The sequence below is a fragment of the Doryrhamphus excisus genome, chromosome 15 (genome assembly GCF_030265055.1).
Source record: "Doryrhamphus excisus isolate RoL2022-K1 chromosome 15, RoL_Dexc_1.0, whole genome shotgun sequence".
In the NCBI taxonomy this organism is placed as follows: Eukaryota; Metazoa; Chordata; class Actinopteri; order Syngnathiformes; family Syngnathidae; genus Doryrhamphus; species Doryrhamphus excisus.
Genome location: NC_080480.1, coordinates 3663644 through 3677639, shown reverse-complemented (window position 1 = coordinate 3677639; position 13996 = coordinate 3663644). Strand labels below are relative to the sequence as shown.

At 38.3% G+C, this 13996-nt stretch overlaps 3 protein-coding genes across 4 annotated transcripts; all 3 read left to right on the top strand.

Moving 5' to 3' along the window:
• Window positions 1–179: 179 nt before the first annotated feature.
• pdap1b (pdgfa associated protein 1b) lies at window positions 180–2365 on the top strand. The gene is made up of 6 exons (XM_058050470.1): window positions 180–343; window positions 628–719; window positions 938–1033; window positions 1135–1256; window positions 1535–1686; window positions 1763–2365. Exons 1-6 carry the CDS (start codon window positions 331–333, stop codon window positions 1825–1827), a joined length of 540 nt encoding a protein of 179 aa, XP_057906453.1. The 5' UTR covers window positions 180–330; the 3' UTR covers window positions 1828–2365.
• Window positions 2366–3044: 679 nt separating this feature from the next.
• Window positions 3045–10947, top strand: shmt1 (serine hydroxymethyltransferase 1 (soluble)). Of its 2 annotated transcripts, none has more exons than XM_058050466.1 (12): window positions 3045–3209; window positions 3931–4062; window positions 5467–5612; window positions 5687–5802; window positions 5871–6031; window positions 7994–8075; window positions 8154–8366; window positions 8451–8564; window positions 8636–8758; window positions 8826–8942; window positions 10197–10307; window positions 10423–10947. In XM_058050466.1, exons 2-12 carry the CDS (start codon window positions 3970–3972, stop codon window positions 10593–10595), a joined length of 1449 nt encoding a protein of 482 aa, XP_057906449.1. In that variant the 5' UTR covers window positions 3045–3209; window positions 3931–3969; the 3' UTR covers window positions 10596–10947. The 2 variants fall into 2 exon arrangements, with proteins under 2 accessions (XP_057906449.1, XP_057906448.1); XM_058050465.1 differs by lacking the exon at window positions 3045–3209 and adding an exon at window positions 3340–3359.
• A 538-nt stretch (window positions 10948–11485) lies between these two features.
• cpsf4 (cleavage and polyadenylation specific factor 4) lies at window positions 11486–13959 on the top strand. The gene is made up of 8 exons (XM_058050469.1): window positions 11486–11862; window positions 11999–12049; window positions 12153–12305; window positions 12385–12480; window positions 12555–12648; window positions 12741–12813; window positions 13253–13408; window positions 13493–13959. The coding sequence occupies exons 1-8, from the start codon at window positions 11760–11762 to the stop codon at window positions 13559–13561; spliced, it is 795 nt and encodes a 264-aa protein (XP_057906452.1). The 5' UTR covers window positions 11486–11759; the 3' UTR covers window positions 13562–13959.
• Window positions 13960–13996: the final 37 nt, after the last annotated feature.

Here is a 13996-nt window from a genome sequence, read left to right as displayed (position 1 = left end):
GCAGACAGCTTAACGTGATATTGCATCACTTTAGGAGACTGGTACAATGCCTTACAATGATAACGTAACACGGTTTATGTATTTTGTAGATTATTTAGATTTTTTTTAAGTGTATAAACAAAAAACGATTATTAAAAGGAACATATAGGGTGAAAAGTTTGAACATTTTTTTTTACATTGTGGATTTTTGTACAGGCAAATCCTTGGCCGAAACTGGCTGCTGGATTGTGTTGCCCATCTCTGAGTTTAGCCAGCTGTCACCTCACCTCGGCCTTATATGTCATTTGTTTCGTCGTTATTCTCAAGAAGGGATTTGCTAGAAAGCCAAAAATGCCCAAAGGAGGTAAGAAAGACTTGAGAAGAATTGACATTGTTTGGTGAATTCACATGTTGTTGCCATGTTAGCATGTGCTAGCTTATCCCAATAAGGTAACGATTATTATGCCTGTGAAAAACACGTAGCCGAATCAAGTTAGATTTAGATTTGCTCGATTACGTTATAATATTACACTGATGTAATATGTAGTAACAAATGTGCTTACTGCAAATCTTACTGCTGGTACTATGTGAATATCTAAATAGTAAACATGTAAAAATCGGTACTCATGCTTGTCATCCTCATTGCAGGTAGGAAAGGTGGCCACAAGGGTCGCATGCGGACTTACACCAGCCCGGAGGAGATCGACGCCCAGATGAAAGCGGAAAAGGAGAGAAAAAAGGTCGATATTATCAAATTAATTTGACTTGAAGGGGGCTTTGTAGAAATGTGACTATTGATAAGCTTTAATGTCAAACCAATTGTGGCAAGTTACCATGTCAATAATGTGAGATTCAATGCCTGACAGGGATGTATACTATTTACTGTATTAACCGTACAGTATGCCACAATGTTTTTTTTAACTTTGTTGTGTGACTGATAATTAATTACATGTTTCAGGAAGAAGAAGAGAACGGCGGTGCAGCTCAGAATGACGCGCCGGATGACAAGTTACAAGCATCAGGGTCAGACGACAGTGACGATGAAAGCTCCCAGGTGTCATTAAAGCTCACTCGGAATGCTTACAGTACATATTAATAGCTGCCATCACCACGGAGTGCATTGATTTGCATTTTAATCTATACTTGCGCCCACAGAGGAAGAGAGCGGGCGTGGAGGGCTTGATAGAAATCGAGAACCCCAACAGAATTGCTCAGAAGTCCAAGAAGGTGACGCAGATCGAGCTGGAAGAGCCAAAGCAGTTGTCAAGGAGAGAGAGGTGATGAGTGACTACTTTTTGGATACTGCTTTAATGGGTCGACAAATATTGCATAAAAATTTGTGATTATAACTACCTTTACGTCATGTGTGTCCAAAGTATGTCCTAATTTTATATATTTATCTATATTTTTTATTATATTTATCACTTCGTATTCTCAACACACACACATCACAACAATATTATGTGTGTAGGTGTGGTCTAAATAAACAAATATTGTTATCACTCACTTTGTCACTCATAATACGAATTTAAACAACCTACCTGTATGCACGCAGAGAGGAGCTCGAGAAGCAGAAAGCAAAGGAGCGCTACATGAAGATGCATTTAGCGGGGAAGACGGACCAGGCCAAAGCTGATCTCGCCCGCCTCGCCATCGTCAGGAAACAGCGAGAGGAGGCAGCGAAAAAGAAAGAAGAGGAGAAAAAAGGTGCGTTCCTTGAAGCGGAGACAAAAAGAAGTTTGCATGCGTCCAAATTTTAATTATTATTTTTTTCTTTTTGCAGCAAAAGAAGCGAAAGAAGCGGCGGCGGTGGCGGCTAAAGGATTAAACTCCCTCTCGCTAAAATGATGCAGAATATTTATCAGAAGCATTTTCCCACATTTATGGACTGATGCAATATAAATTTTGACTATTTTTTAAAAAGATGTACTATGACGAGTATTTCCCATTACTGGCACGAAACAATCTCTGCATTGGTCCTTCTAAGAAGTAAAGCCGCAGCTGGGAATACAACGGTTTTGGCATACAATTGGAATAAGGCTATGATCTAGCTTGTACATGATATTGACGCAGACGTATTTATCATTGTACAATGTCGAGTTAGCTTTTTGAGCTATGGCACTATGTTTCTTTTTGGATTTTACACTGTACATAACTGAGTCATGGAAATATTTCTGAATATTACCATAAAGCTGAAGAAACATTTTATTCATGCTTTCATTTGGAGTCAGCTAATATGACCAAATGATCTATTAATGAGTAACACCAATAACAAAACATATAAAAAGATGAATGAAATTCAAAAAGAGATATGTTTTCCATGCAACTTGTCTTGGAATGGTCACCCGTCAATCACATAGCACTTTTAAACAATCATTCATACACCTATGGGCAATTTCGAGTCTTTAATTCATTTATCATGCATGAACAGATGTTCGATTCTGAGGCTGTGGTGCAAGCCCCCGGGACACCGGCGGCCCTCATTTGAATACAATCATGATGAACCAGATATAAGGGTAGTACCCCTATGGATCTTAATTTGTTCAGAAAATATAATTACCGTTTAACGATATTCAATGTTGGAATCTCCGTGTGAAGTTTGCATGTTCTCGCTGTGTCGTGCACCCTCTTTTCCCGCCCAAAGTCAGCTAGGCTCTAGCATACCAGAAAATAGTTACATTAATGTTTATCATTATGATTGTTATATTACATCTCATCAGCTACTTGTGTGGGCAAAATATGACAGTGCTGTGTTCAAATCACTAATTGACTTCAACCATAATAATAAACCTATGGAGACTGCAAATAATAACTACAAATATTAGATACAGGCAGTTATAATAAACATTTGTTAAATGATACCTCTTTTTAAAAATGTTTTCATGTATTTAATATATATACTACTATATAATTATATATAATATAATAAATATAATTACTACTATTAATTATTTAATATAATTACTACTAATTGTACAGCTTCGACGATCTGTGGCTTTCAAGCGTACCTTTGGTGGGCGGTCACGTGGATGGCCATATTCCTACCACACGGGGGCGCTCAACCCAACAAGCTGCTGGTAAAACATTAAACGAAGAAGCAGAAGAGCGACTCACTTGATTGGTCCAAACTTTCGCGGATTTTATATTTCGTCATTGTTCTATTTTTTTCCTGCCTCGTGATTAAAGTTTCGCTTTTGTCAGCGACGGAAGCTTCTCTTCCTGCTTCTTAGGTAAGTCAACAACTGGGTAAAACATGATTATAGCAGGCCAATATCGAAGGTCATACTTCACATTTCTCTGTAAATCATCCCTGAAATTACAGAGTTGCGTTTTTGCATGTGAATGTCACTTCTTGACAGGCGGTGGCAGTTCTGCGTATGGTGCGTTCAGGTTCTTGTCATAATATCGCTATTTGTGTCAGTATAGCAGTTAATTCATATACACATAACTGGTCACTGAAGTTATTTGATGAGACGGAAAGCCTTGTTGTGATGTTTTTGTAGGTCCACTGAAGATAAAGATCATTTAATCCATACAGGAGCCGATAAAGTAGATAACGTTACACAATATGTGCATGTTTGCTTTGTTCAATGGTCCAAAGTTTACATACACGGCGAAGCCACCAAGTAGCTGAGTTTAAATACAGGATTTCTGTGTGAAGGAGTCTTTCATAAAACCAGTGGTTTCTTTGATTCAACTAAGCAAACAACATTGATATTTCAGCTCATACCAACTTGACTCATTAACCAGGAATAAAAATAGAGGTAGCCATATTTGTATACACGTGACAAAACCACGAGGCATTGAGGCGAATAATAATAATGCTGCATAAAGAATGACCTTAATCATTAATATGGAAAATGTGCTTCAGTTTGCTAGTAAGCATTTAGACTGGACTCAATAACAATAGACAATAGATCATGATAATGTAACAGCTATCCTCTTGTTTAGATCATCACTGCAACAACAACAACAACAACAATAACAACCATGTCTTTAACAAACGGCAACAATATCACCAAAGAAACATGGGATTCTCACAACAAGATGATGTTGGAGCCACTGGCTGTCAATGACTCGGAGGTCAGTCCCACTCTTTCAAACTTGTTTACTGTTTACATATTCTGGATGCTTTCACTTGTAGCTATGTATACTTTCACATTTCAGCAACCAATACTGTACTATAGGAATATAAGTTGATATATTTTAATTTTGAGGTAAAATTAAGCAACATGCATGCACGATGCACAACGATGAGCCAATTCAAGAAACAATACAAGCAGTTGATGTTTGCTAAATACAAGGATGAAGAGTCTTGAACCAGTCATGATGTGCTATATATATCACTATATTGACACTTACTATGGTACACATTATGTCATTGGATGGTCATATCACCTCGTACTTCGGTACGTGACTAAATAAATAAATTCATTAATTAATAAAATTAAGTTTAATAAAATTAAATAAAATTAAAATAAATTAAAATTATATTAGAAAGCAGGAAGTGAACAAATGTAACAGTTACTGATTGTAAAAGTACCAGATGGAGGGGTAGGATTTAATAAGCTTTGCTTCTTCCTACTCCTTTTGGACATGTGGAACTGTGAACTGATTATGGGATGGCACTCAATTGTAATCTGATGCATGTTCAAATGAAATTAAACCATTACCATTACCATAATAGTAGAGTTATATACATATATTGATATAGCTATATTGACACTTACTATGGTACCCATTATGTAATTGTATGATCATATCACCTCGTACTTCGGTACGAGGTACATTATTTAAAAAAAAAACCTTAAACTGTATTATGGAAAGCAGGAAGTGAACAAATGTAACAGTTACTGATTGTAAAAGTACCAGATGGAGGGGTAGGATTAAATAAGCTTTGCTTCTTCCTACTCCTTTTGGACATGTGGAACTGGGAACTGATTATGGGATGCATTCAATTGTAATCTGATGCATGTTCAAATGAAATTAAACCATTACCATAATAGTAGAGTTATATATATATATATATTGATATAGCTATATTGACACTTACTATGGTACCCATTATGTCATTGTATGATCATATCACCTCGTACTTCGGTACGAGGTACATTATTTAAAACAAAACAAAAAAAAAACCTTAAACTGTATTATGGAAAGCAGGAAGTGAACAAATGTAACAGTTACTGATTGTAAAAGTACCAGATGGAGGGGTAGGATTTAATAAGCTTTGCTTCTTCCTACTCCTTTTGGACATGTGGAACTGTGAACTGATTATGGGATGCATTCAATTGTAATCTGATGCATGTTCAAATGAAATTAAACCATTACCATAATATTTTTGCCATCTTGGTATGCATCCAATGCAGAGTTGTAAGTAAAATATCTGATTTATACTGCAATAAAAGGACTACTAACTATGACTGTATTGTCTGTGAAATATTTTGTATCATGTGATATTTGCAGCTTGTTCCATTTGTGCTTCAGGTTTTCTCCATCATCAAGAAAGAGAAGCACCGTCAGACATATGGACTGGAACTGATTGCATCCGAGAACTTCACTAGCAGAGCTGTTCTAGAGGCTCTGGGTTCTTGTATGAACAACAAGTACTCTGAAGGATATCCCGGTCAGAGGTGTGGGGAATCATATTTATGGAATTCTAATCCAGAGCAGAACCTCAAATATGTGTGTGATATTCTCAATGTAGGTACTACGGCGGTACGGAGCATGTTGACGAGTTGGAGAGACTCTGCCAGAAGAGGGCGCTAGAGGCTTACGGTCTGGAGTCTGAGAGATGGGGAGTGAACGTGCAGCCATATTCCGGTAACAGAAATCAGTACAACATGAGTTAGATGCACACACACACCTTTTGTCGATGTTTCTCCATGAAGGTTCTCCGGCCAACTTTGCCATCTACACTGCCATTGTGGAGCCCCATGGTCGCATCATGGGTCTGGATCTTCCAGATGGAGGTCATTTAACGCACGGCTTCATGACGGAGAAGAAGAAAATTTCGGCGACATCCATCTTCTTTGAGTCCATGCCTTATAAGGTGACTGAAACTCATCACTTAAATAAGTAGGATTTTTTAAAATTATTTACCTTTCAGGACCTTGAAAATGGTGAGTAGAGTACATTGTACGACTAATTAATACATAATTTTTATGAATAAATCATGCTGTTTTGTGGTTGAGTGGGGCCTATTACTTGTCAAAATGTCTAATTGATGTCTTAATGTATAATTTTCTCTTATTATATCTACTATATTGGATAATACAAGTATAAAGGTGACCATAGGGGTGTTATTTCAGGTGTAGAGGACTCTAATATTGATTTATGTTTCAGGTTTTTAACCCTCCTCTTGTGTTTTACATTTTAATACATAAAAAGAATCACATAACATTTGTTTATTGCATTAAGGCTTTTTGACTTTGTCAGGAAACTCTATTTCAACAAAATAAAACCAAAAAAATAATTTTTACTACATTTTAAAATGGTCTGGTTGAAATTATGACCACTGTATTGTTCGACCCGGTTATAATAATATGACTATAAAGCAATATTTTGAACCAAAAATGAAATCATAAGTGTACAAGTAGCCAACACAATGACAACCAGCTCCTCTTCTCATCATGTAAGCTTCAGGGGATTCTCATTTTGACCGCTTTTCCAGTATACATGTGATGTGAATTCACTCATTTGATTGGCTGATTTTCACATTTACAATTTGGATCATGGAAAGAATGGCCAGAAGTACAGTGAACCAAGATCTGGACCTGTTCTGCTTTTTGATTTCAGTTTATACTAAAGTTCTGTTGCTGAAAACAATAACTTTTTCTACCTTTTCTTGACATTAATATATATGGGTCAAAATTCACCCCAACACCATAGATGTTTCTTTAGTGATTAATACTAAAATGAGAAAATAAATAAAACTAATTGATTTAAGAGATTTGTTCTATTGCCCTCAGTAATAGGAAACAGGAAACAATTATTATTATTAATATGATTCTTTTGAGGGTCATTTTACCATTTTTGGAAATTAAAATTGAGGGGTATAGTGACAAAAAAAAAGGCCTACATGCCCACACCAAAAGTATTAAAACCAACATTTTCATGGATGAGGAAGCCTCTGCAGCATCCGGTGTAGGACGACCAGGTTCAGAGACAGCTACTTCCCCCTGGCCATCAGACTGCTCAATGCGAAATAAGCCCCTCTACCTTTACTTACATTATTATTATTTATTTAAATTATTTAAATTATTTGGGCAATTTACTGTTCACGCTGCACTTTACATTATGTTGTTCATATTTGGTGTCTATTCTATCTATTTATTCTCCACATTATTATTATTATTTATTATTACTTATCTTCTTTTGTGTCTGTTATTATATGGGAGCCAGGCAACGACATTTCGTTGGCAATTTCACTACTGTGTTTTTGTGCAATGACAATAAAGGGAGTCTATCTATCTATCTAAGAAGGTAACCAAGACATGAGAACCAAATTTGACGGTAACTTATTAATTTTAGTGTATTTTATAGCTGATTTAATACATGGCTCAAAACCGACCCGGTAACATTAGAGATGATACCAGAAAGCTAACACAAAATTGTCAATTTATAAATCAGGAATCCTACTTAGTGGAAATTCACTTAATATGATTTCATCTGGAACCAATGATAAATAAACCACAATAAATGAGGGAATACTGTATATTTATCCATTCTGAAACCATAGAGCCATTCTGAATCATTCATTTTCTACCGCTTTTTCCTCACGAGGGTCGCGGGGGTGCTGGAGCCTATCCCAGCTGTCTTTGGGCGAGAGGCGGGGTACACCCTGGACTGGTGGCCAGCCAATCACAGGGCACATATAGACACCATAGAGCCAGATTCACTAAAATATTATACTACTATCGTTCAGCCAATTAGTAATTTCCTTGTGTTACTTATTGAAGAAGTCTTGGTCAGTTTCTTATTCTTCCAATTAGACAAATTGTTCTTGTTTCAGGTGAACCCAGAAACCGGTTACATCGACTACGACCGACTGCAAGAAAACGCACGTCTCTTCCACCCCAAGCTCATCATTGCAGGTCAGCTAGCACCATGTCTCCGTTTGTTTACTTTGTGTGAAGTACAAATGAAAGTATTCACTCTTCCTGATTTAATAGGAACTAGTTGTTATTCCCGCAATATCGACTACGCCCGCATGAGGCAGATCGCCAACGAGAACGGTGCATTTCTGATGGCAGACATGGCGCACATCAGTGGCTTGGTAGCCGCCGGTGTCGTGCCTTCACCCTTTGACTGCTGTGACATTGTTTCCACGACAACGCACAAAACGCTGCGTGGCTGCAGAGCTGGATTGATTTTTTTCAGGAAAGGTACACAGAACTTTTTTTTCCACTCACCTCGTGTGGGTTGTTGTCAGGGTTTTTTGTGCAATCCTCCGTTTTGCTCTTCTCCAGGTCTACGAAGCGTGGACGCTAAGGGGAAGGAGATCATGTACAATCTTGAGTCCTTAATCAATCAGGCTGTGTTTCCAGGGCTACAAGGCGGACCACACAACCACGCCATTGCAGGTCCTCCATATTATCAAACGCTTCCATTTCACTTCGCCCACGGCCTCACACGCTTCCTGTTATGTCCTCAGGTGTCGCTGTAGCACTCAAACAAGCCATGACGCCTGAGTTCAAAGCTTACCAGACGCAGGTTCTTGTCAACTGCAAAGCGTTGTCCGAAGCCCTCGTTCAGCACGGCTACAAGATTGTCACTGGTAAGGATAACTGACGATGAGAATTTTCATCACGGAGATAACTCCATGGTCACGTTTCCCTCTTAAGGTGGTTCTGACAATCATCTCATCCTGCTGGACCTGCGTGGCAAAGGAACCGATGGAGGGAGAGCTGAGAAGGTCCTGGAAGCATGCGCTATTGCTTGTAATAAAAACACCTGCCCAGGTACTGTGTGTTGCATACATAGACAGGCGTCCCTCACTCTATTGCTTTAAAAAAATAACAATAATAATTCAAATTTTGGCTGCTTCCTGGTTGACTGTGACCTATTATTAGTCCAAAAAATGCATTTATAAGCAAAACATAAAAGGTTCTAAAATACAAGTACAGTTTAATGCAATACAATTGATGAATTGTAGCGTACACTGGCCACTAGGTGTCACTAGAAACACGCGCCCTTCATTCATATTTACTGTATCCCATAACAGGCACAATAACAACATAATATTATTCATCATTATCTTATTATTCATACTATATAGTCTCAACTCTGAATCCCTGCCGTCACTTCCTGCAAAGAAATCCTGAAAACATTTACTGACACATACACAAATCTTAATTATATCTTAAATAGCTTATTTTCTATGATTATATTTACTAAACGTGACTATAGGGGTGTTACTTCATGCCTGGAGAGCTCTAATAATGGTAAAAATATATTTTTACAAAGTCATAAACAGGTTTTCTGTGCTCTAATTACAATAGTATTTAGTCTGATTTATATTTACTAAAGGTAAATGTGACTATAGGGGTGTTATTTCATGCCTGGAGAGCTCTAATAGTGGTAAATTATAGTCATAAACAGGTTTTCTGTGCTCTAACTACAATAATATTTAGTCTGGTTTATATTTACTAAATGTGAACGTGACTATAGGGGTGTTATTTCTTGCCTAGAGAGCTCTAATAATGGTCAAAAAATATATTTACAAAGTCATAAACAGGTTTTCTGTGCTCTAACTACAATAATATTTAGTCTGATTTATATTTACTAAAGGTAAATGTGACTATAGGGGTGTTATTTAATGCCTAGAGAGCTCTAATAATGGTAAAAAAAAATAATATTTACAATGTCATAAACAGGTTTTCTGTGTTCTAACTACAATAATATTTAGTCTGATTTATATTTACTAAAGGTAAATGTGACTATAGGGGTGTTATTTCATGCCTGGAGAGCTCTAATAGTGGTAAATTATAGTCATAAACTGTTTTCTGTGCTCTAACTACAATAATTAATGCCACGCCAAAATAAATAATACAAAATATTTAGTTTCTTAACATTGAATCCTACTTTGCAGAAATTCACTTACTGTGGTCCGGTATCAAACCAAGTAGCAGCGATAAAGGAGGGATTTCAGTACTACTACAGATAGGCGGTATTGCATATTACTTTGTTTTGACCACACCCGTTTCGTTGTTCAGGGGACAAGAGTGCTTTGCGCCCCAGTGGACTAAGATTTGGCTCTCCAGCTCTGACCTCCAGAGGCATGGTGGAAGATGACTTTAGGAAGGTGGCAGCGTTCATTCACAGAGGTAATATCCACACCAATCACAAGATGAATTGCAGTAATTTCTTTGCTTGTACTTCGTAGCCCCTACAAACAAGGCAAATTAAGGCTCATATTGTATTTCTGTTCCGATCCTCCAGCCATTGAGTTGACCTTGGAGGTGCAAAGAAGTCTGGATCCCAAAGCCCCTCTGAAGGAGTTCATCCAGGCATTAGCCCAGGAAGAGAAGTTTCAGCAGCGTGTAGCAGAGATCAGGACTGAGGTGGAGGCTTTCGCCAGCCATTTCCCCATGCCTGGTCTCCCTGAGCTGTAGAGCATTGATGGCCTTCCAGATACGGGGGTATCTGGACTGATAATCACGGCAGATATTACACATGTTGGAGGTCTTAATTTGTGATACATGGCTGATCTTTCCGTTCAGGATTTTTTGTGCTTTCCTCTACTGCAGCTTTGGCTGCATTTAAGCTTTAAAGGTCAGAGAAATTTCCACATCTTTTGTATTCTCTCTAAACACTCTGAAATTTTCTTCCAGGGCAGTTGTGCAGATTGTTGCATTAAGTATGACAATCAGTTTTTGTCAATTATACTGTACACCATATCATCAACACCAGGGTATATGGAATGTATTTAAAATACAGCCAATAAAATCTAATTGTTTGAATAAAGAGCTGTTTGTCCCTGTTCCACTTTCCTTGCAATATGAAATAATCTGATGTTTCATCAACATTCAACATTACATATAACTTGTATTTTAACATTGTTTTGATTATTAATCGAAAACCCGTATAGTGAGGGGTGTTATTGAAACAGGACTGTATATGTACAATAAGAGCGCCATAAACATGTACATTGAGAAGGCTTTTGTTTGATTTGTTGTTATATAAACAACATTTCACTGAATACTGTTAACAGCTTGATAAAATGACTTTTTAATGCTACCTAAAATAGGCAGTTGTTGAGTTTATGATTAACTTCCGGGTATTTTCAAGCAATATCCCTCGCACGTTCCTTTCTTTGTTATCTACTTTTTCTTATTTATGTTAATATTGTACTGTAGAATTGCACTTTTATGTTCCTGTAATTCTGCTTATATTGTTTTGTACATTTTTTTTAAATATTAAAAAATAAAATAAAAAAAGATTAACTTCCGGGAACATGGTCCAAGGAGGAAACGGAAACGACGTCACGTCGGTCGAAGGTTATTGTGCGCGCCTCTCGTGCGTCTAAACTAGCAACAGCGCAGAGAAGCGTTCCGTGATAAAAAAAAAAACTAACTTTGAAACAATTCGGGGATTTTTGTTTCACTAAATAGAACATCTTCTTGATTACTGACGTGGCGTTTTTTAGCCTAAAGGCTAGCCTGGCTAGCTTTGGTCGGTGTCTGTTGAAGAAAATGACCGACTAATTAGCTCAATTGTTGTTAGCTAGCTTCGTATTTAGTTTCACGTAGCGGGACGCAACACAAACCACTGCAAACATGCAGGACTTGCTGGCAAACGTGGACCACATCAAGTTCGACCTGGAGATTGCCGTGGAGCAGCAGCTGGGGGCTCAGCCCCTGCCGTTCCCCGGCATGGACAGTAAGTGTTTATATGCTAAATGCTAACTAGCAGCCCAGAGTGTAGGTGACGATGGAGGCGCCACCGATATACACACCTTATGAAGGCAGGTTCTTCTCCTTGTATGAAGGCTTCAACAATGTCTTCCCCCCTTTAGAATCCGGCTCAGCTGTTTGTGAGTTCTTCATGAGAGCAGCGTGCGTGAAAGGTAAACACAAAAACACCACATTTACAACCATGATTGTTACATTTCAATAATTTCTGTGAAGTTACCTGTATGTTTTGTTTTATGTTCATGCTTGATTTTCCAGGCGGGATGTGTCCTTTCCGTCACATCAGTGGAGAGAAGACAGTGGTGTGCAAGCACTGGCTCAGGGGTCTTTGCAAGAAAGGAGACCAATGCGAGTTCCTTCATGAATACGACATGACAAAGATGCCTGAATGCTACTTTTACTCAAAATTTGGTGCGTTCACAAGACATAATTATTGCACATTATTTCATTAACTGGTTTAGTTTGATATTATCTAATCTGTCCGCAATAGGGGAGTGTAGCAACAAGGAATGCCCATTTCTGCACATTGATCCCGAATCGAAGATCAAGGACTGTCCCTGGTACGATAGAGGCTTCTGCAAACATGGTAGGTGATTTTCCTACATCTTCTAATACAGGTCCTATGATCTATCTCTATAACCCCGGAATCTTTCTGTTCAGGTCCTGATTGCAGACATAGACACACAAGGAGAGTGATTTGCGTCAACTACTTGATCGGATTCTGTCCAGAGGGAAAATCTTGCAAATTTATGCAGTAAGTTATGTTTGCATTCAGCATAAAAATGTCTAAATTTGATGTAAAATGCAGATTTGAAAGCTGAAATGGCTTTTTATGTTTCTGTTTAGCCCTCGGTTTGAATTACCAATGGGAACTTCTGAACAACCTCCTCTGCCACTACAGAGTCAGAATCAGGCGAAGGTGAGACATCGGCTCAAACACACATCAAATTATTTCTATCCACGAGACGATCACTTTTAAGAAAAAAAACAGTGAAAAACTATGACAATATATTGCAAATCTGCACAAACAGTGTAAATGTATACCACCGATCCCACCTACACACACTGGGACAGACTATATGACTGAAAAAAGGGCTCACTCTGTTCATGCCGTTGTTTTATGGAATAACCACACCAGTAAGCTAAAACCATTGCAGAGTTAAGTCTCTTTCCGCTTCTTTGGAGGGAAGGGAAGAGGAAGACACACACACACGGCCATATTATCTAGTTTGTTTTCATTCTATCATAAATGTTATTAATTTCGTCCCAGTGTCCACGATCTTGTGTATTAATCTTGTGACACCCCGAGTGTCCACGCATATTTGTAATAATTCCTTTCTATGCTCTTGCTCCTGTAGACTGGGTCATCCATGGGCCGCTCGTCGCTCTCTATAGTCCAGTTGGCCAGTCCAGGCCAGCGCCCACAGAACCACCATTCCATGCCTGGGATTCAACAGAACCATCTCCTGACCGGCAGGGGTCCTCGGCCGCTGGACCAAGTCACCTGCTACAAGGTGACTTATCTCTCTATGAGTTTTGCTGTGTTTTATATTGCACCATCAAAACCAGTCTGATTATTTATTTGTTTCTACCCACAGTGTGGCGAAAAGGGCCACTACGCCAACAAGTGCACGAAAGGCCATCTTGCTTTCCTGAGTGGACAGTGACCTTAAAGCTGCGGAGAAGATATGCTTGAAAGGTTGGACTTTGAACTGAAAGACTAAAAAAAAAAATGCGATGTTCTGCTCAATCGACACAATAGGCACTATTGTTTCTCGGCCGTTATACATTGTGGAGACGGTCACGGTCATCGTGTGTGGGATACCCAAGTGGAACCTCCCGTCACCTGAATTCACAGGACACCTTTTTTTATGCTGGTGAGAAATCACGGAAGGGTAATAATGAATATTTTTCTTGTAAGAGTTGTTGCTTACATAAACCCTGGAAGTTGCTTGATGATCAAAAGTACATAGTTGAACCGGTTTCAAACATTACCACTGATGCCATAGTTACATGTAAGATCATTCTTCTATAGTGTGTAAATAAATGTTCCATTCTAAAAATGTGTCACGAGTAAACAGAGTCATTTATGTTGTCGCTTT